The sequence below is a fragment of the Acinonyx jubatus genome, chromosome A1 (genome assembly GCF_027475565.1).
Source record: "Acinonyx jubatus isolate Ajub_Pintada_27869175 chromosome A1, VMU_Ajub_asm_v1.0, whole genome shotgun sequence".
Classification (NCBI taxonomy): Eukaryota; Metazoa; Chordata; class Mammalia; order Carnivora; family Felidae; genus Acinonyx; species Acinonyx jubatus.
In genome coordinates this window covers 69221314-69244200 of record NC_069380.1, presented here as the reverse complement: position 1 = coordinate 69244200, position 22887 = coordinate 69221314, and the positions used below count along the sequence as shown (strand labels likewise).

At 43.3% G+C, this 22887-nt stretch overlaps 2 protein-coding genes across 7 annotated transcripts in view; one reads left to right on the top strand and one right to left on the bottom strand.

The window, feature by feature from the left end:
* UBAC2 (UBA domain containing 2) overlaps positions 1 to 13883 on the bottom strand; it is a 251911-nt gene extending 238028 nt beyond the window's left edge. The window contains exon 1 of the mRNA XM_027065152.2: positions 13749 to 13883. The gene's annotated coding sequence lies outside the window, so the exon portion shown is untranslated. The remainder of the gene's footprint in view (positions 1 to 13748) is intronic.
* DOCK9 (dedicator of cytokinesis 9) overlaps positions 13786 to 22887 on the top strand; it is a 289683-nt gene continuing 280581 nt past the window's right edge. For 5 of the 6 annotated variants that reach the window (XM_027065148.2, XM_053217390.1, XM_053217377.1 and 2 more), the window contains exon 1: positions 15079 to 15539. In XM_027065148.2, the coding sequence (XP_026920949.1) occupies positions 15411 to 15539 (129 nt within the window). In that variant the 5' untranslated portion in view covers positions 15079 to 15410. Of the gene's footprint in view, positions 13935 to 15078; positions 15540 to 22887 lie in introns of those variants that run through there. The other variant, XM_053217409.1, reaches the window with a different exon arrangement.

The window sequence follows — 22887 nt, the reverse complement described above, 5'->3', positions numbered from 1 at the left end:
CTTACCAAACTTACTTATTCTAAGAGTATATTTGTAGGTTCCTTGTGATTTTATATGAAGACAATTATGAAATACAAAGCAGGCAGGGATAGTTTTGTTTCTTCCTTTTTCATTTATGACTTTTATTTCCTTTTCTTGCCTTATTGCACTGGCCGAGAGCAACCAGAACCATGTTGAATGAAGTGCTAAGAGTAGGCATCCTTGCCTTGTTCCCAACTTTATAAAGACAACATTCAGTCTTCTACACAAAGTATAATGTTAGCAGTAGCTTTTTTGTAGATGCTCTTCATCAAGTTGAGGAAGCTCCCTTATATTTATATTTTTCTGAGAGGTTTTTTTTTTTTTTAATCATGAATAAGTGTTGACTTTGCCACTTTTTTTTTTTGTATCAGTTGGTACTATCATGTGATTTTTCTTTTATTATGTTAATATGACAGATTACAGTGATCAATTTTCGGATATTGAACCAGTCTTGTACCCTTGGAATAGACCTCAATTTGTCATGGTGTCTCTGGTTCTCTTTACTGATATTTTTAAAGATTTCTTACATCTGTATTAATTAGGAATAGTGGTCTGTAATTTTTTTTTTTTTTGGCAATGTGTTTATCCATCCTTATGCCAATACCACATAGCCTTGTTTACTGTAACTTTGTAGTAGTGTGTTTTGAAATTGGGAAATATGAATCTTCCTGCTTTGTTGTTTTCAAGATTATTTTGGTTATTCTGGAGCCCTTGAATTTCCATATGAGTTTAGGGTTAGCTTGTCAATTTCTGCAAAAGCAGTAGCTGTAATTTAGGTTACATTAATTTAGATGAAATTAGATTTGAAATCTGTACTGCCACGTGTAGACTTGGAATGGATTTTATGTTTTCAAATTTTTAAAAAGAAAAGTAGTATTTCATGTCAAATGAAAATTATATAAAATTCAAATATCTGAGTACAGAAATAAAGTTTTGCTGGAATACAGCCATGCTCACTAATTTACATATTGTCTATGGCAGTTTTAGCAATACAATGTCAAAGTTACAGCAGAGACTGTGTGGCCTACAAAGCCTAAAACACTTACTACCTGGTCCTTCACAAAAAAATCTGGGGGACTCCTGCTTTAGACTACAGCAAAGACTGAGCAGTAATTATTGCCTCAAGGTTCCACAAAAACTGAGGCCTAGGACTATGACCATGGGCTGGGATTTCCCATTTCCAAGCCTTTTTGTTGAAATAGGTCTACACCTGATGGAACTTGGTCTTTAATTTTTTTTGCCTACTGTGGTATATAAATATAGAAGTGAAAGATCAAGCCCATAGGCAGAAAGGAAAGAAAAAGAAAGGAGAAAGGAAGGAAGGAAGGAAGGATGGAAGGAAGGAAGGAAGGAAGGAAGGAAGGAAGGAAGGAAGGAAAGATGAACTTTGAGGCATCAATAGTGCAGTATGGAATTCAAATATTGGAGGCGGAGGGATCTTAGCAATCCTCTCCTTTTTACAGTTGAGGATAATGTGACTCAGGAAGTCTTCCCCCAAGTTGTACAGTGTTTGATTCCTGCTACTTCACATTAGCAAAAGGCAGTGTGCTCATTTTTCTTCAGAAAGTGTTCAGAGCATCGGCTTAGGAGGCCTGTGGAAGCCTAGGGAGAGAATAATGTTCTTCCATGAGCAGACTGCCTTTTGCAACTATCATTCCTGGCATTGAAAGTGTAATTCTATTTTTCATATGCAGAAAGCTGTAATTATGAGGCATTGATAATGCACCTGACGGCTTGGCTGTCACCACATTTTAAAGCCCGGAGGCCGCTGAATCTTCAGTTTATTCTTGTGATTTCAGAGACATGGGAGGAACAAAGAGTAGTCAAAGAATAGAGATATGATGCAGGGCATTTGAAGTTGTATTGTTATTTTCATTGGTCAAAACATACTCTTTCTTTGCGTGAACTCAAGGGCATCACCCACGGTTGGATTTTCATTGACTACCACACACTGCATCACACAGACATCACCGTGGCTGCTCGCGGTCAGCGTGGACCTGAGCTGAGACTCGCCACACTGACAGGATGAGAGAAATTCGGCAGTTGCCAAAAGAGGGCCTGAGGAGGAGAAACATTTCCATCAGGCTAATGAAACCTGTCAGCGACAGCAGGGATCCAGAGCATGATCTCCCAGAATGCAAGAGGAGTGGAAAAGCAGCCAGCAAGAGAAGGAGGGGGAGGGATAGGAAGAAACAAAGAATTCATCATCACACCCAATTCTAGCAGGAGGAACTGGAGTCTGATAGGAGGCTGTCATGAAACAAGATAAATTCAACTGTGGCACAACAATTGGCAAACTGCTGACTTTGTTCTCTGGACATTACTTCTAGAAGCACCTTCTATTGGGACTGGTGGCAGAAGAGGGTTTGCCTAAGCTTCAAGGCCCCTCTGTGCACTGCCCCTTCCAAGGCCTTGGGAAGGTCCTAGCATCGTGCTCATCTGGTCTTAAGTTTTTACAAAACTTGTGCAAGTAGGATACTTAACTGCAGCCCGTTAAGCCCACTTATGTCTTTCCACCTCGGCTTCCTTTGCGGGTCGTTTTGGGATTTGCTAAGGGAATGTTGAGTTGGGGATACGCCATATTAACTTCAATTTAGAAAGATGTTTTAGGGGCATCTGGGTGGCTCAGGTGCTTCAGCATCTGACTCTTGATTTCAGCTCAGGTCATGATCTCATGGTTTATGGGTTTGGGCCCGCTTGGGATTCTTTCTCTTTCTCTGACTCACCCCCATTCACGCATACTCCCTCTCAAAATAAATAAATAAACAACAACAAAAAAAGAAAGATGTTTTAGAACATTTCAATAAAAACACACGAGCAACTATAAACTATTTAGATGTATATAAAGGGTAGCTTATTTTATGTTCCTTAAACTAATTTATTTAAAAAATGAGAAAAATTTCAGCGAAAAATTAATGGAATATGAACCTAAACAGTTAAGATGAGTGATTAAGTCAATAGAAGTTATTCTGACATTGAGAAGGAAAGCTTGACACAAAACGTTCAGATCATATTGAATCCAGTCATTCGCTATGAGGAGGGGACATTCTATCAAGAGAAATAAATGGCATTTGGATTGTTTGGAAATCGGATTAATGAAGAGCTGTGAATTATATGAACTCATTAGAAAAGAATTGTAAATTCTTATGGATCAAACATGAAATTTTGACATTGATAAGGAGGAGAGCATACTCTTAATACTCCAATATAATGAGGTCACCAATGACAGGCCGGCTATTGAAGATTGTCAGTTCAAAGACATTGACACAGAAAAACCCCTCAAAATACCCTGAGATCTTATAGAGTATATATGGAAGAAACTCATCAGTGCTTCCTCCAAATCTGATGAAATCCAAGAGAGTTCTAAGATGTGACTAACAACTAATTGCAAAGTTGAAAAGGACTTCTCTAAATTATCAAGGATAAAAGGATTTCAATGAAGGATGCTTAAGAGAAGACTGAATTTTCCTTCTGTCCTCACTATAAAATATATCACAAAATCATTGTCTTTTGAAGACACTATCAGAGTGTATGCTGACAAAAGCGTAGGAAAAAAAAGCATTCTAGAGACGCAGGAGGAAGTTAATTAAGTCGAAACATTGTTATTTTTCTGAATTTTGTGGTGTTTGTGGTACTTAGTATCTTTAAAAATTATAATCTGTGTGATTTTTCTGCTACTAAATATCCATTTTTGTGCCCAATATATTTATCATTTTGTATTCTTTTTCTAAAAAAGTACTTCTTGAAATTCTGTAAGCTTTACACACACACACACACACACAAATTGTGGCAACATATACATAACATAAAATGTACCATCTTAAACATTTAAAATGCACAGGTCAGTGGCATTAAGTGCGGTCACACTATTGTACACCATCGCCACCATCCATCTCCAGAACTCTTCTCATCTTTCCAAACTGAAACTCTGTACTTGTTCAACACTTACTCAACAATTACTTGTTAATTCCTTACTCCTCACTTCAGTTCCTGGCAACTACCATCCTACTTTCTGTTTCTGTGAATTTGACCACTCTACACATCTCATAAAGTGGAATTATACAATACTTGCCTTCTTTGAGTGGTTCATTTAACACAATGTCCTCAAGGTTTATTCATGTTACCTGTGTCAGAATTTCCTTCTTTCTTAAAGGCTGAATATTCCGTTGTGTGGATATAGCACATTCTGTTTATCCATTCATCTATCACTGGACCTTTGAGTTGTTTCCACCTTTTGGCTATCGTGAATAATTCTGCTATGAACTTCAGGGTACAAATACCATTTTGCAACCCTGTTTTCAATTCTTTTGGATATTTACCCAGAGGTGGAATTGATGGATCATAGGGTAGTTCTATTTTTAATTTTTCAAGATCTCGGATTTGTGGTTTCTTGTTTATTTCCATTTTAGAATTTACTTTATAGACATACATTTATCTATCCTATTAGTCAAGAGGATCTATTCTGCGTATGTATTTATTCTCCTCTGTGCTGGAAGACTTTTAAAATCCATTTGTGTAATGTCTGGCTGACATGAAAGCTAGTACAGCTGGTACCACACCTGTTACTAAAACATTGAACATTGTCTTCTCTGGCCATTGCATGGTAATTCTGAGCATCTCCCTACGCCCTGGGATCATTTAAAGGTTAATGGCTGATGGTGAAGGGGGCCTCCAGGACTGTGCTTAGATAGAAGGGTCCCTGGACTCTGAAATTCTTTTTGAACAAGAGGCTCCACACTTTCATTTTCCACTGGGCTCTGCAAATTATGTAGCCAGTCCTCAAAAGAATCATTGCCCTTTTAGACACCGAGGCTTTTTCCCAAGTGAAAAGGGGATTCTGCCTTAAGGTTTCCTCCAGGTGCAATGCAGGGGGTGCCACAGCAGATTCCCTTGGGTTTTGCTCTTCCGCTATTTACCCTGGCTGATGTTCTTCTGGAGCCCAAGCCTGAAAAAGGGATTTAGAGATCAACATTTTTCTTCAGTGAGAAGTGGTGTGCTTTTAAGAGACATAATCCTTTTCTAAGTTCAATTTTCCCCGATTGTCACTTATTTTGTTGTTGAAGATGTCTCCCCATCTGTTTAAACTCTGCATTTTTATTCTTACTATGTTTTTTAAAAATTGTGTAAATTGTGCCAAATCAATCTTTTTCAAAGGAAACTGGCTTTTGTATCCTATTTCAGCTGGTCAATTCAGGTGGACTCTTAAAACTTTTGCAGAGTTCCTGCCTGATTTCTGCTGTATTGGTTCATTGAAAAGCCGTACCTACGATGGAAATAACTGAGGACAGAACTCTAGTTACTTCCTCAGATATAGCCTTTGATATCCAAGTCCTGTTTTACCCTGTTTGAAGAGATAAGAAGTTACTTAGCGATACATCCCTATTTGTGTAGATACACTTCATCTGTGACGTGAACTTTAACTTACTCATCTTGCAGGAATATTATGGGAATTCATTTGATAAGATCAGAATGGCTTCAACAGCAGCACTTTTAATCCAAACTAATGGTTATGCATTTACTGTTATTATATATGATCATTATGTGATTATATCTACAATAGCAATAGTAAGTTGTTGATATTCGATGACATTAAAGACAGTTGCACTCAACATCAGTCACCAACTCTCTTTTATTTTAAGTTCTTTTTCTTTTTTTTAATGTTTATTCATTTTTGAGAGAGAGAGAGACAGAGTGCGAGTGGGGGTGGGGTGGGGCAGAGAGTGAGGGAGACACAGAATCTGAAGCAGGCTCCAGGCTCTGAGCTGTCAGCACAGAGCCCACTGTGGGGCTCGAACTCACTGGCCGGAGGGCTCAAACTCAGGAGCCGTGAGATCATGACCTGGGCTGAAGTCAGGCGCTTAACTGACTGAGCCACTTAGGTGGCCACCAACTCTCTTTTATTAAATGATGACACGACAAGCTTAAGTTTTGAAACACAAACCCTACAAAGGATATTAATTGTATCCTGGACTACACATTACAGACCAAAAAATGAAATGAACAGACAATTTGCTCTTTTGATTTCACTTAATCTTTGTAGATTATCCAACAATGTTTACAAATAAAAGCAAAACTGCCGGTGGTGAGCAGTTAAAAGAGGATAAAAATCTGTGGATGATTCAAAGAGAAAAAGAGAGAGAAGTTGGTGATGCAAATATCTCCTTAGCCTTGGGATAGGTAGTTTCATTTCACCATCTAGACCCTCTTTGTGTGTAAAGTAAACTGCTCTGACAAGTTCTTGAAACATTCATAATTATTTATTAGCTAATAATAATTGATCATTTAGTCCCTCTATTGCTTTAACATTTTTTTTAAATTTATTTTTTTGAGAGACAGACCAAATGGGGGAGGGGCAGAGGGAGAATCCCAAGCAGGCTCCACGCTGTCAGCACAGAGCCCAGTGTGGGGCTCGAACTCACGAACTGTGAGATCATGACCTGAGCTGAAACCAAGAGTCGGACATTTAAGCGACTGAGCCACCCAGGTGCCCCATAATTACTTAGTACTTGCCCTTATCAAAGTATTCTACCTTTTCCTTATTCGACTTCCATACTGACTGTCTCCTGCACTAGAATATAAGTTCCACAAGGGCAGAAATCTCAATCTTAAAAAAATCGTGTTATATATTCAGTGCTTAGAATTGTACCTAGCCCATAGTAGATGCTCAATAAATATTGTTGACTGAATAAATTTGTGTCAATTAACAAAAGATGAGGATAAATGTAAAGTGCTCTAGAAATAGTTGTTTCCTAATGATATGTCTAATTATCATGTTAAGACTATTCCATACACACGACAATAAAAAAAGTAAACAATTTGTATTTTGGTGTAAGAAAACGACAGATCATTCTAAATGATCTAAGCAGTATTTCAATGACTGAGAAGACTAAAAAGTGAAAATAGGATAAAAGGAAAAAATATGAACCAAGAAATCCCACATGGTTGCCCCTTTCTCTAACCCAGATCAATGACTTGAAAAAACAATCTACGTAAGTTAATAGAATAGAATTATTTTACTAACAATTCCTTACATTTTCATTCTGTATTATAGCTCAACTATTCCTTCATCTTTAATGACAAATTTTCATTTATTCAAAAGGGATGTTGATGCAGCTGGATATTTTTTTCCCTGTTTGTTGGGTGGCAGAAATATTGAGGCTGGGGTGTCAAGGTAAGTGAGGAGAAAATGCTGGTTAACACTTCCAGCAGCCTGCAGTTTTTGCAGGGAGGAGGACAGGCGAGGACAAGAAGTTCGGTTGTGACACTGAGAGCTAAGTCAGTGTTTTACTCCATACTCTCACAGTGCTACATAATGGGGAAGAATTTGTGGGTTCAGAATTTTATAAAGGGAAACTACGGGAGGTGCCAGAGCTGTTACTGGGTCTACTGTTCGGGAAACTACCATGTTGAATGACACCACTTTACAATAAATGTGGTTTAAACATTTAAAAATACAAGTGGTGGGCTGGCTTGATTGGTGAAGCGTGTGACTCTTGATCTTGGGGTTGTGAGTTTGAGCCCCAAGTTGGGAATAGAGATTACTTAAAAATAAAATTAAAACAAAAAACAAGTGCTAAGATAAAAATATTTGGTCACATTTTCTTTCGGAACAACACCACTGTACTTACCATAGTTACTGAGGCCACGGGATGCAATCAGCTGAATACAAAAATAGTAAAACCTTGGTTTGCAAGCATAATTAATTTCGGAAACATGCTTGTAATCCAAAGCACTTGTATATCAAAGTGAATTTCCCCATAAGAAATAATGGAAACTCAGATGATTCGTTCCATAACCCAAAAGTATTCATATAAAAATGATGACAGAGGTGCCTGGGGTGGCTCGTTGGTTAAGTGTCCAACTTTAGCTCAGGTCCTCATCTTGCCATTTGTGGGTTCGAGCCCTGCATAGGGCTCTGTGCTGACAGCTCAGAGCCTGGAGCCTGCTTCAGATTCTGTCACCCTCTCTCTCTGCCCCTCCCCTGCTCACACTCTGTCTCTCTCTCTCTCAAAAATAAATAAACATTATATTTTGTATTTTCTTATTTGTATTTGCATTATATTACAGTATTGTAATCACTAAAAAAATTTTTTTAAAGAAAAATAAACAAATTAACTTGTACTTAACCTTTGAAAAACTTCATGGCTGGTGTGAGGGAGACAAGAGAGAGGAGGGTTATTGGGTAGGACCACTTTCACCACTAATGGACCACTAATGGAATCACTGCTGTTGGTTCAATGGAATCTTTTTCTGCACGGGGGCCATTGTACACACTTGCATGGATGTTGACTACAGCACAGTATTAATAAATTCTCGTCACAAACTGTATTTAATGTAACTGGCAATAAGGCAGCAGAGGAAAGGGTCTCTATCTGCACACAGTCTGACCTAGAGTGAAGCAAAGCATTCCTAAGCTTACTCTTGTATGGAAAAGCAAAGGACTGTGCATAAGTGCTTTGAAGTGACAAAAAATACACTAGTGCCAGTTGGGGGCACCTTCCAAGGTTCTGAAAAATCACTGATTACTGCCAAACACCGTGGCCTGAGACCAAGCATCCAACATGAGAGATGATCATTCACAATCCTGCAGAGAGAGAGAGGGAGAGAGAGAGAGAGAGAGAGAGAGAGAGAAGAACCATTGGCTCAGTTGTGATCATGTGATGTTCGGCGTCATGCACTACTCGTATTGTAAGACACGGCTAATTTGTCAAGTTAAAATTTATCAGAAATGTTTGCTTATCTTGTGGAACACTTGCAGAACAAGTTACTCACAATCCAAGATTTTACTGTATTTGGTTGCAAATGGACACCGTCTTGGGTAGTTTGACAAATATGACTCTACTAATCAGACTGGTCTGTGCTAGGTTCTTTTTCCCATCTCTTATGTAAAATATCTGTATTTTCTGATTTAATATATGGAAATTCCTCTTCACTCTTTCTTTCTTCCGTCTTCTCTAGTGTTTTCCCATGGTTTATCCTTTGTGTCATTGGACAAAACTGAGCCAAACTCACAACTCTGATTGTCTTCAAAGAGCTAGGAAGCCCGTTTCATTGAACTCCAGGTTGTAAGAAGCTGCAGCTTTGATATTTACTGGTGTTTCCAGTCTTTAAAGTGCTCCCACACTGGAATAATGAACACATGGTAGGGTATGCATCCAGGTCCCCCGGCATTGTGAGTCTTCCCCACCAGTCAGACCAGCCCCAGAAGTTCAGAAATGAGACAAGTTCATTCTAGTGGAATTTTGCTTTATTATCCACCACTTCCTGTAATATGAGGTACAGTAAATTGGGAAGAGCTGATAATGAACTGTGACTCTTCATTTTTTCTGAGCTATTTTATTTCTGGAGAGAAGATGAAGCTCTAAATGCTTGAGGACAAAGTCTCCATTTCTCTGGAATCATCAGGTTACCCCCCCACCCCCCACCCCCAATATTTAGACTGGGCTAGAAGAGTGCTGAACCTAGACTAGATTAATTTCTGGTTGTTTATTATAAAGGTCTAGGGTAGGATCTGGCATTTTCCTCACAATCTCAGGGTAATAAATGGTTAATAGTTTTCCAAACTTTGGAAAACCCATATTTTGATACATTATTCCCTGAAGAGTGTTAATAGAGTATTTGGGGATTTAGATGGAAGTCAGATAATATCATCTCTTGAAATGATTTCTGCAATCTTTTTTTTAAATGCAATTTGGATTCTCTGTCCCAGAAAAATAATGGCAAACTATTAATGCTGTCCTTTAAAGAAAGGTGAATAGAATGAATCTGGCTGGTAACAAATTCTATTTAAAATTTTTTTTAAAATGTTTATTTATTTTTGAGAGAGAGAGACAAGACAGAGTGTGAGTGGGGGAGGAGCAGAGAGAGAGGGAGACACAGAATCTGAAGCAGGCTCCAGGGTCTGAGTTGTCAGCACAGAGCCTGATGCAGGGCTCGAACTCATGGACCACAAGATCATGACCTGGGCTACAGTCGGACACTTACCCACTAAGCCACCCAGGCGCCCCAACAAATTCTATTTTAAAAACAGGTATCTTCTCTTTTTCCTAGCTAAATTATTAGTCCCTCTTTATTATTAGTTTTGTAGCAAAGCAACAATTTATTATAAAAAGAACAGTTCAAACATAACATGAAATGATGCTCTATGCTATAGTCTAAAACAGTTGAATTATAAATATTAATTATAATAAATATAGAAAACAACTAGGTATGGTAATAATGACTTCATTTGAAAGGATATTGAACGATACTCTTTTAAGTGTACATTATGAACATTTTGACACAATAAAAAACTGTCTTTTCACCAACTTCATAATTTTAAAAATTTTAAATATTTAACATTTTTTAAATGTTTATTATTCTTGAGAGAGAAAGAGAGAGACAGCATGAGCAAGCGAGGGGCAGAGAGAGAGGGAAACACAGAATCCGAAGCAGGTTCCAGGCTCTGAGCTGTCAGTGCAGAGACCAATATGGGGCTCAAACCCATGAACTGTGAGATCATGACCTGAACTAATGTCAGACACTTTACCAACTGAGCCACCCAGACGCCCCTAAAATTTTTTTTTAATGTTTATTTTTGAGAGAGAGAGAGAGACACCAAATGTGAGCAGGAGAGGGGCAGAGAGTGAGGGAGACAGAGAATCTGAAGCAGGCTCCAGGCTCTGAGCAGTCAGCACAGAGCCTGATGCAGGGCTCGAACCCACAAACGGCGAGATCATGACCTGAGCTTAAGTCAGATGCTTAACTGACTGAGCCACCTAGGTGCCCCTCATAATTTTATTATTATATTGATCTCTAGTAGTGCCTTGTATATAACAGAGTTCAACGTATTTTTGGTAAAAGAAAATGTCCAGCTTTAGTAAGAAAAAAAAAAAGTACAACAGTCACAGACGCTTGCTTTTAAAAATTCAATCAATGCAAGGATAAAATAAAAAAATGAAAGCCCCCTTCCTACTTCCTTGGATGCTACAATCCACAGGACTGGCAACTCTTTACAGGATACTTTTTATGTATACTAAAAAGAGATATGTTCTTTCAAGATTTACCTGGAAAAGATTTTAAACTAATTATGCATCATTAAGACACATACAAATCCTAAAAGCAAACCTAACAAGGAAATGATGCAGTAAGAAGTTATCATTAAAAGATGGCTAATGCTTGAACTATAAGTACTTGGGTGAGGCCCAGTCATTTATATGCAAATTTCCAAAACTGGCTGCAATTATATTTCATCTCCATTACCTACTAGTATCATCCTCAATAGAAAGGAAAGCTTTCTTCCTATAGTTTTGGAAAACTAGTGATGGGTTACTCCCTCAAGCTAAAATAGATGGCTATATCTTAAACACCTTAACACCTTAAACATACCTTAACACACCTTAAACACCACCTATCTCCACTCCATGCAGTACCCTTGCCTGGAGGTGATGCTCGTTCTCCTAGAAAGGTGTGACACTTCTCATGAGAGTTGATGCAGTAAAAACTTAGATAATTCTAAGTCCGCTCTGGTGGAGACTTAAAAAAAATAGCCTTTGGTAAGTATGTTAGTTTCCAAGGTTGCTGTAGTGAAGTATCATAAACTGGGTAGCTTAGCTTAGCACAGCAGAATTTCTTCTCTCACAGGAGGCTAGAAATCTAAAGTCTAGGTGTCAGTAGGCTCACTCTGCTCCACCAAAGGCTCAAGGGAAGAATCCTTCTTTGTCCCATCCAGCTTCTGGTGGTTGCCAACAATCTTCGGCATTCCTTGGCGTATAGATGCATCATTCCAATCTCTGCCTCTTTTTGTCACAGGGCCTTCTGCTTGTGTGTCTGTGTCTCTTCTCTTCTCAAAAGGGCACCAGTCACATTGGTCCAGTATCCAGTATGCCAGTATGACCTCCCTCTTTTTTTTTTTAGTAGGCTTTACACCCAACGTGGGGCTCAAACCCAAGACCCTGGGATCAAGAGTCCCATGCTCTTACCAACTGTGCCAGGCAGGCACCCCCACTAGGACCTCATTTTAACTTGATGCCATCCACAAAGATCCTATTTGCAAATTAAGGTCACATTCACAGGTACCAGTGTTAGGACTCCAATATGTCTTTTTAGGGGACACAATTCAACGCGTAACAGAAGGAACAAGTTTCTGCTCAAACTTAAACATGAGAAATGTCCCATTTGTTAATGACACACTTCATCAGGAAATAACGGCTCAGCTCTGGGTTGCTGGGAAAATCGATATTCCTAGCTCACATGTTCCATGCCTCCTTCTCTATTAGAACTTGCACTTGAAGGGCACTTGGCTGGCTCAGTGAGTAGAGCATGAGTCTCTTGATATTGGGCTTGTGAGTTTGAGCCCCAGGTTGGGTGTAGAGATTACTTAAAAATAAAATCTTAAAAAAAAAAAAAGAATTTGCACTTGATTAGACATTGTCAGTGACTACTGTCAGCACCTTACACATCATCCTCTGTTTCCTAAATGAAAATCTGCCTGTTTTAGAATCTACTGAATTAGCAAGCAAGCAAAGAATTCAGAACTGATATACACATGGATGAAATTAGGAGAAGGTTTGGGGAACTCCTCACTTTCTGGACATGTTCTTTTCTTTTTTTCTTTAAAAATTTTTTAAAACATTTATTTATTTTTGAGACGGAGCATGAGTAGGGGAGGAGCAGAGTGAGAGGGAGACACAGAATCTGAAGCAGGCTCCAGGCTCCCAGCTGTCAGCACAGAGCCCCTTGTGGGTCTCGGAATCACAAACTGTGAGATCATAACCTAAGCCAAAGTTGGACGCTTAACCGACTGAGCCACCCAGGCACCCCCGTTCTTTTCTTTATTTATATGTCTCTTAAAACAAAAAGGGGAAGAAAGAAAAAAAAGAAAACCCCATAACCTTGCATGCTTTTGCTTTTTTTTTTTTTTTTTAACATTTATTTATTATTGAGAGAGAGAGAGGCAGAGCGTGAGCAGGGGAGGGGCAGAGTGAGAGGGAGACACAGAATCTGAAGCAGGTTCCAGGCTCTGTGCTAACAGCTCAGAGCCCGATGTGGGGCTGGAACCCACAAACCGCGAGATCATGACCTGAGGAGAAGTCTGACGCCGAACCGACAGAGCCACTCAGGCGCCCCCTTTTGCTGTTTTTAATAAACAAAAATATCTGTTTGCCTTCTTCGGAAGTAGAAATGGTCTAGAGAGCCAAGGTAACATAGTGGGGTAAAGGTTTGTGCTGTCTGGGACTACTTCAGGAGTCAGAAGCCGAAAGGGAAATCTTAATTTAGGATTCTCAGACTAGCATCTAATAGTTTAGGTAAGACTAGAGCTGACATACCCCAGTGTAGACCAGACGATGTGCACGCTCATACAGAACAGCACAAGTTTCCCCCAAGGGCTGGAAGATACGGGCCTGCATCTACCCGAGTTTGTTGGGGTCACCCAGTTCTACTCTTGGAACAGGAGAGGACTGGGAAATGTCTAGGCTATTCCCTTATTTCGCGGAGGAGGAAATGGGTTAGTGTGTAATTGTTTTTGTTATCACACATGACTTGTTTTGTGTATCTTTCGGCCTGTTAGGCTCACTCAAGTGCCACATCCTGCATTCCAACCTCCTAGGAAAACAATCCAATTCAGCAAGCTTCTATTGGGCGCTAACTGCATGCCTAACCTCCAGTTTTATTATATGTTAGACCCGCCCATTAAGTCCTGAACGGTGGTGTTTTGCTTTCTGCACGAGATTGCTAGTTTTTCCTACCGCTTTAAGATTCCGATGTAGGCCAGTGTTTGGCTTTCTGGTGGGGTGGGACGCAATGGGCAGCCTCCTCCGTCGCGAAGACGGCGATTAGGACGCCTCCAGGCACTTAGGCTTGAGCGCCGGCGGCGATTCCTCCCGAGGCCTGTTCCAAGCTACCACCTCGCGCTGCGGAATCCGACCCGGCAGGTAAGGAGCTGTCCATCAGCAGGCAATGGGCGTGGCCTGAAAAGACCGGCCAATCAGAGGGGCCGCCCTTAAGATGGGCTCCCCGCCGCGGGAACCCGCCCAAACCCAAACCACTGAGCATGCGCTCTGGGCCCAGCGCAAATTCCCTCCTCCCTGGGCGCCCTCTCTCCGGCGGGGTCAGAGTTAGGCTGCTCGGGATTTCCTCGGAAAAGAGGGAAAAAGGAGACACGGCGGTGGGGGCCTTTAGGGACGAGAAAGTGGGAAGGCCTGTGAGAGGAAGCTCCTCAGATCGATGGCTGTCGCTAGCAGCCGCCAGCTCCTGGGTCTCGTGGGGCTAGCAGGCCGGCGCTTCTGGGTTTCCCGGGCTCCGCGCCTCGCGTTCCCGTCCGGCCGCGGAAGGGCGGCAGGAACGCTTGTGGTGTCACTTCAGCCTCTTGCAGGTTATAGTCCTCAGTTTACACAAGAGATAGGCCAGCCTCAGAAGTTTTGATCCCGCCCAAGGTGACGCAGCAGGTCGCCGTTGCGGGGCCGGGGTCTGCGGGACTCGCAGCGGCTGTACCGGCCTGCGCCGCCCCTCACCCGGGGACGCTCCCTTCGGTTCACAGAGGCTCCTCGCCGTTCGCACCACGCTTCTGGGGGCGGAATGGTGGTTTTAGGCCGAGAAGCGCCAATGCGAGTGCGTGTGGCGCTCCAGGCGGGGTCCCAGACAGGGCGCTCCCTCCGGGCCCGCACGACCGCTTTTCTGTCCAACGGCCCTGTGCTCTCTAGGTGCAGCATAAAGCCCACCTTCCTGAGACCCCAGAGGCCCCCGGCCCACAGGGGGCGTGGTGCCACGGAGCCCGCACCCTGCCGCTGACCGCAGGGTCCCATTAGACAGGCGCTGGTTTCGGGAACTCGGTCCCGCTCCAGCCCCAGATTGTGCGCCCAGTCGGCGGCGTGCGCGGCCCTCACCTCGGGTCTTCGGACGTGCGGCCCGAGAAGCGCAGGCGCCCCCACCTGTCCCGCAGCCCAGCGTCCCGCCACCTCGCTCCCGCCGTGCGGCGCCTACCGGGCCGACCTGCCGGGCCCGCCGTCCGGCCGCGCGGGCCCCTCCTCCGTCGGCCCCGCCCCGCCCCGCGCCGCGCCGGACACCCCGCCCCGAGGAGGCGGCCCGGCAAGCGGCCGCCGAGGGAGGCTGGTGGCATGGGGGAGCCGCCGCCGCCGCCGCCACACTCACGGTCGCGCCTAGCGAGCCCGGGCGTTGCTCTGAGCGCGGGGAACCGCGGACGCCTGGGGGGGCGCCTCGGGGCGTGACACGGTGCGGAGGGCGCGGCCCCGGTTGCCCCGCCAGGACGAGCGGCGAACGGCAGGGGGAGCGGGCGGGCGGCAGCGCCGGGAGCTGCCTGCGGGCCAGGCCCGGCGCCCAAGGCGCACCTGGCGGCGGCGCGGCCGGGCCGGACCGCGGGAGCAGGCGCGGCGGCGGCAGAGGCGGCGAGGATGTCGCAGCCGCCGCTGCTCTCTGCCTCGGCGGAGACTCGGAAGTTCACCCGGGCGCTGAGTAAGCCGGGCACGGCGGCCGAGCTGCGGCAGAGCGTGTCGGAGGTGGTGCGCGGCTCGGTGCTCCTGGTGAGTGCGGGACCACAGATGGTGGGAGGCGGGCGGGCGGTCACCTCCTCCACGCTCCTCTAAGTCGGTCGGGCCCAGGCCGAGCTGCCCGACTCAGCTAGGACCGCAGGATTAAGAGGTGGTGGATGCTGCACAGGGGAGAAGGGAAGGTCCCGGAGGGGCAGCAACTTCCACATCCCCACCCTGAGTCCGGGGTTCCTCTCCCCACTACTGCTGCCCCTTCCCTCCTGGGAATTTCCTGCGAGTGAGATCGCCATCTCCCTCAACTAGTCCCCTCCCACCCCGAAGTTTACCTCCTTCTGCCAAAATGGGGCTTTACTCTCCTTTGCCCCCGTTTCTCCCGCAGTCCCCTGCTCTTCCGGTATTCAGGAGGGGCTTGACACCTGTGGCCTGGAGGGACGCAGGGGAGTGGAGGTGGGGGCTTCTTTTTCAGTCCAAAACCCTGGGTAAGAGGTGGCTCTGCGTACCCTTTGGGTGGGCTGAGCTCCAGAAGGGAAGCGGTTCCGCCCCCTCCCCTTAAGCCGGCTTCCTGAGGTTTGGCCTCCTCTTCGGAAGGGTTAGGGGGCGTGATAGAAACACTTGGTAATTTCAGCACTGGTGCAAATTACTATGGAGTTTGGGGATTTGAAGCAAGCGAAGCAATGAGGTCCAAGATTAATCGGGTTGTAGCAGAACATCTTTAAAGAATAGGCCTCTGGGTGTAGGATGATGAAGTTTTAAATCGACTTCACAGCCAGGGCTGGTCCTGCTATATTTGGAAACGCAGTACATCCAGATCACTCAGATGGCTCGGGAGAGGAGCGACTTTTGATGGCAGCATGTTCTCTGGGGCAGCTGGAAACTTTTAGCTGCTCCTTGCATCGTCGTTGGCATTTGTTTTCTGGAAAGGGGCTTGTTTGTGGGCGGGTGACTCGTGTTTGTTGGAACGATGCGGGAAGATGGGCCTTGGAAGTGATTGTGCTTTGTGGCCCTCTGTGTGGGGTATTGTCCAGTGGAGTGGAGGTCCCTTGACACAGGAGCTGGGGCATCTTTCTGGTGGCAGATAGATGCCCTTCCTGGGCAGACACAGGATGACATGAATGACGTTTGTGGAGATTGGAGATGAAACTTTGCTGATTTCCGTGTCCAGCTTGCTTAGTTTGATTTTTCTCTCAGTTGACAGCTCTGCCAGATCACCCCAGATTCCTCAAACTCCAACCAGTCCGTCCGTAATAAAATAGGGATTTTATTTTGCTTTTCTACTGCACTTGATCAGTGGGTGGTAAGAGTAGAGTAGGAGTTGGGAATAGACTAGAACCTGGCTTCTCCTCCATAACCCAAACTGACTTCTCTTCCTTTCGTCTAAGGAGGACTTCCTGCATCCTCTTGATTTTTGCCATTGTATGTGTGTTAAGGATAAAGCCTGCAACATCTGTGGCGTCTTTTCTGTTCTCATGTGAAATTTAGTTCTTTGAACCAGGAGCCACTGCCCTCAGCAGGGATTTGAGGCAAAAGAAGAGTAAGTAAAACATGACTGTGCCATGATTTCCAAAGTTCTGGCAGACTTGAACTGAAGAGGAGGTTCTAGTTTAATGACCATCAGGTTGAGCACAGAAGTGCCAATATAGGCACAACCTTGCAACAGATGTAGATGTGCAACATTCCTTGAGTATCTGCCCTTCCCACTGGAGGATGGCCTACTGATAGTGACCTGGTAGTGTCCATTCCCATGTCTGACACACTTCCGTGGTACCTCACGACACTTTACTGGTACATCTGTTTTCCCTGGCACCCTCCGGCACGGACCGTCAGATGCCTGGCTGGTGTCTCAACTCTTAGTGTCCTCTGTGGGTGGTCACTTGTATGATGAAACAAATACAAATTGCAGGAAAGCTGGTGTCCTCGCTGGGGCATTTGAGGGGCCCCCAAGCTGAATGGGAAGTGCATTGCAGTGGTTCTGCATTGCAGAAGGAGGAATTGGAGACAGTTTATAGATCCTAAAGATAACCCATTAACCTCACTCTTTTCACCTCCTCCCAGGCAGTCTGCTACCACCTTCTTCTTCATGCTCCCCAGTGTCCATCAGGAAGCCACAGTAGGTGCTCCTGCCACATAAGTTCTGGTCTGGCTTTGGTCTAGGAGGACATAAGGAGGTGCCCCTAATCCTTGCAGGAGGCAGAACAGCAACCAAGCCACGGTTTGGAGTCCCAGAGTCTAATGATCCATGCTTAGATGGAAGTATTACTCTGCTCTGCCTTTTTTTTTTTTTTTTAAATGTTTTTATTTTTGAGAAAGCACAAGCTGGGGAGGAGCAGAGACAGCGGGACAGAGAGGATCTGAAGCCAGCTCTGTGCTGACAGCAGCGAGCCCCATGTGTGGCTTGAACTCACAAACCGTGAGATCATGACCTGAGCCGAAGTCGGACATTCAACCAGTTCAGCCCCCCAGGCACCCCTCTTTTTTTTTTTTTTAATGTTTTATTTATTTTTGAGAAAGTGCAAGTGGGAGAGAGGCAGAGAGAGAGGGACAGAGGATTGCTCTGTCTTTGACAACTTGGGTCAGTGCTAACACAATGCCTACAGCATAGTAAATGCTCAACAAATACTCTTAACTAGCTGACTAATAAAGCAATTTTGCAGGTGGGGTAAGATTAGTTAAAAATGTGCTGGGAGAACTGGACAGCAGCATGCAGAAGAATGAAACTAGACCACTTTCTTACACCATTCACAAAAATAAACTCAAAATGGATAAAGGACCTGAATATGAGACAGGAAACCATCAAAACCCTAGAGGAGAAAGCAGGAAAAAACCTCTCTGACCTCAGCCTCAGCAATTTCTTACTTGACACATCCCCAAGGGCAAGGGAATTAAAAGCAAAAATGAACTATTGGGACCTCATGAAGATAAAAATGAAGGGAATATGGATATAACTAGTTCTTCCCTTCTAGTACCGGTGAGTGGCTGGTAGTGAGATCAGAAACAACAAAATTAATAGTTTAGTGGGTGCTAAAGGCTGCTGTTTAGAAACAAGCTTTAAAATGTGAAAGTGAGACGTGCTCATAAGTTTTTCATTGTTTGATAGCTTCATTTTTCATAGGCTCAGGTTTGCGGGCCTTTAAAAATGATTTTGTATTAATTCAAAGAGCTTGAAAATAAGCATACAAAAAAGTGGAGAGAATAGTATAATGAACCCTCATAGTCTACCACACAGATTCAATAATTATCAAGATTTTACCTAACTTTGCTTCAACTGTCCATTTTTTATTTTGTGTATGTGTGTATGTTTGTGAATTCCGGATCTCTTGTCCTTTCTCCCCATACTCCTAGTACGTATTGTTAAAAATAAGGATATTTTGTATGGAAGTATAATGCCATCATGCCATCAACATAATGCCATCAACAGTAATTGTTGATATACTCTTCAGGTTTCCCAGATTGCTTAAAAAACATCTTTGATAGGTAGTTTGTTCTAATCAGGATTTAAATAAGGTTTGCAGACCTTTTCAAATGTGGTTAGCTCTTTCTTTTTTCGTTTTTCTTTCTTTCTTTCTTTTTTTTTTTTTAAGGTAGGTTCCACACCCAATGTGGGGCTTGAACTCATGACCCTGAGATCACGAGTCACATGCTCTACTGAGTCAGCCAGCTGCTCTGGTTCTCTCTTTCATGAGGCTTAGAGTTATGGTAGTGAGGACCCTATCTGGGGTTAGGAGTCCTGGGTTTTAATCCTAAAGGCTTAGTAGTTTAGACCATGGGCTCTGGAGGCAGAGCATGTGGTTTGTAAGTCAAGCTCTGCCCCTTACCAGCTGGGCAGTCTTAGGCATATAACTTAAACTTGCTGTGCCTCAGTTTCCTTATCTGTGGAGTAGAGATAATAACCGTACTTATTTTTTTAGGGTTGGTTAGGAGGATTAAATGAGTAATATAGAGAAAGCTCTTTGACAATGCCTGGCATATATTTGACCAATCACTTAAGTCACGCTGTGCTGTTGTGTAACTTATCTGAACTTTAGGGCTCCATTATATTAAATGAGGTGCTGTACTAGGTTGTTCCTAGAGGCTCTTTCCTTATCAACAGGCTTGAATTCTAAGTTGCTTTTTATGATTAGTAGATGTATTGCTAGTAATCATCTTGGTTGTGGGAAAAGTAATTTATGAGTTTGGCTAATGAAGGAAGAGTCCTCACAATTCCAGAATTAGTTTTCCATGATTTAGAATAGTTGGGAGGGCAGGGCAGTACATTCAAAATATATGCAAGCTCAGAAGAAAACCTTCCCCGAGACAGGCTGAGTTGTGATTGCTTTTGGAGCTCCTGAAAGCATTTTACCTTGCTTGAGTCTTTCAGATTTATTAAAGATAGCATCATAATGGCCTAGATCTAACGGACTGTATCACCCAAGGCCTAAAAATATCCTTTCTCTGAAAGATTTGTGTAAATATTGTGACATGGGCCTTTGTGTGGGTTTACCAGGTATATGAACTTGGGTATTGATGCCTGCCTGGGTCACCTGGCTGCCAACTTCCTTATTGATCTTATCTCTGTATGTTCAGCTTCAAACTCTCCTTCCATGTCAAGCCCCTGCCAGTGATACTATTCCATGCCCTTCATCCAGCAGTATGAAATGAAATGAAACCGAGTCAGGTCACTAAATTTTCCTTTGTGTTACTGGCAGAGGATGGACAGAAGGTGTGGGCTGATTCTCTCCTGGAATATGTGCTTGAGGCCTTCCTCACCCTCTTAGGTCAGTCAGCTCAAGGTTCCAGTATTATCTGAGGTAACGTGAGACCCGAGTGGTGGTGTTCTTTGAAATCCTCGGGTAAGGTAAAACCTCATTTTGGCTGTAATTTCAAATCAGATATGTTAGTAAATCGGCAACTGAACTGGCCTGAGCATCACCTCACTGTCTTTCTCCACCCTCTGGTGGAGTCCTAACAAACAGAAATGTCCCCAAACACAGGAAGTAGGGTGGAGGCCCATCTCTAAGTAGATAATCAACAACAGGTTCTATTTCTTTGGTTTCTAGTCCATTTGAATATTAGGAGACAGGAGGGCATTAGTAATGCCTTGAGTTTGAAAAGGGAGGGAAGGAATTGTAAAACTTTCTCCACGTGGATTGAGGGCCTTCTCTGTGCTAGGACTGTTTACTGACTGGTGGAGATACGCTGCTGTGTTAGAGCGAGCCTTCGCCCTGAGGGTTTATGATCTAAACAGGTGGACAGGTCAGTAGTCTACAGAAAGGTGGATCACAGTACAAGGGAGCACATTTAAAAGGTCAAATGGTTGGTTCAGCGCATAGAGGAAGATGAGATGGCAGAACTGGTGCACGTGGGAAAGTGTTCTGAGGAACTAAACAGGACCTGGAAGAGGCAGAGATAAGGGGGACTTTTTTCCTAGAAAAGAATGAGAGATTGAACAAATGCTTGGAATGCCCGGCTAGGCCAAGAAGGAGCAAGCAGCAGCTTAGACAAAGAGGGACAAGTTTTAGGAGGAAGGGGGAGAAATTTTGAGAGGTACGTTTGCTAATTTGGAGAACAATTTCAATGATTGGCTGAGAGTACATCACAAAATATATATATATTTTTTCCCTTGTCTCTTTGAAACCTATTTAGGTTTATTTTATTTTAATTTATTTATTTTTGAGGGAGAGTGAGAAGGTGAGCAGGGGAAAGGTAGACAGAGAAGAAGACAGAGAATCCCAAGCAGGCTCCGCACTGTTAGTGCAGAGCCCAGTGCAGGGCTCGAACTCACAAACTGTGAGATCATGACCTGAGCTGAAATCAAAAGTAGGACGCTCAACCGACCGTGCCACCCAGGCGTCCCTGAATATATGCTTCTTAGAGACATCTTTTCCTAAGTGTCACCTTGGGGGTAAATAATGTGATGGTTTTATGTCGTGCCCAAGGACAGGGAGAAAGGTCTGTGGCATGAAGAGAAAACCCAGAAATAGGACTCAGTGTGTGTAATCATTTAGGGTATCATGGGAGGAGTAGTCAAATGTGGTGAGTGCGCTCCATTCAGTAAATGGTGTTGCAAAGAAACAGTGTTGGGGCCCTGCCTTTTATACTAAGATAAATTATAACTAAATATAAGAGTTGCATGTGAAATAAATAAAAGAGGCAGCATAAAACATCGATGAATAATCACGTAAGGGTGGAGAGGGATTTTTAAAGCATTAAAGTAAAGGGAAAAACCAGTTTTGTCTGCGTTTATGAAGTGAGCTGTGGCTTTGCCACTGGTGAGCTGAGGCCTTGGAGTAGGTTACTTCACCTAAGCCTCAGTTTGCTCATCTGAGAGTTATCTTAGTTTTTAAAAGAAAGATCAAATAAGGTATTTAAATCACTTAATATGTTTAACAGAAGTAAGGTCATGTTATGTTAATAAAGTAAGAAGTAAGGTCATGTTATCTTGACTAAATATATCCGCATCCAGCATTTATTGAGCACTTACTATGTCCTAGGATATATGTTAGAGCTTTACATGTGGGAGGGTGAGTCACAAGGTGACCCGGCTGTAAGTGGAGGGCCTGGGTCTTGAACCTGGGCACTGTGGCTTCAAACCATGTGTTCCTAACCACTCTGCCTATTGCTTCCCATGTGAACCCTTAAACCTCTGTTCTATGTGCAACAAGTACTATAAATTTAAAAGTCAGTAAGCTGCCTCCGACTTGATTTCAGCTCAGGTCATGATCCCAGGGTCACGGGATCGAGCCCCATGTCAGGCTCTGCACTGAATGTGGAGCCTGCTTAGGATTCTCTCTCACTTCCCTCTGTCTTTGTCCTGCTCTCACTCTTTCTCTTTCTAAGAAAAATCCATGCTGTCCATATAGAGACGCCCAAAATATAAAGAAAATAAAAGTTTTGCGCTCTCTCTCTCTCTCTCTCCCTAAAATAAAATGAAAAAGAAATTTTTTTTAAAGGAGTGCCTGGGTGGCTCGGTCAGTTGAGTATCCCACTCTTGATTTTCATTCAGGCCATCATCCAGGGTCGTGGGATCAAGCCCCGGGTTGGGCTCTGCACTGAGTGTGGAGTCTGCTTAAGATTCCCTCTCTCTGCCCACCTCCCCAAATAAATAAAACAAAATAAAATAAAAAGTCATAAGCTTAGAAACACTAAACACTTTATTTATCTATATCCATATCTAATAGTATTACATTTTTAAAAATATATTGAGAGTTCTTGTAAATCAATTACAAAAAGAAAAACACTCCAGTAGAAAAATAGGAAAGGACATTAATACGCAATTTCTCAAAGAAAGGAGTATAATTAGCCAATAAGGAACAGACAAAAATGTTCAACCTTGCTAATAACTAGAGAAACATTAATCAAAACAAGATGCCATTTTTGCCTGATAAATTTGCAAATTTGCCAAGAT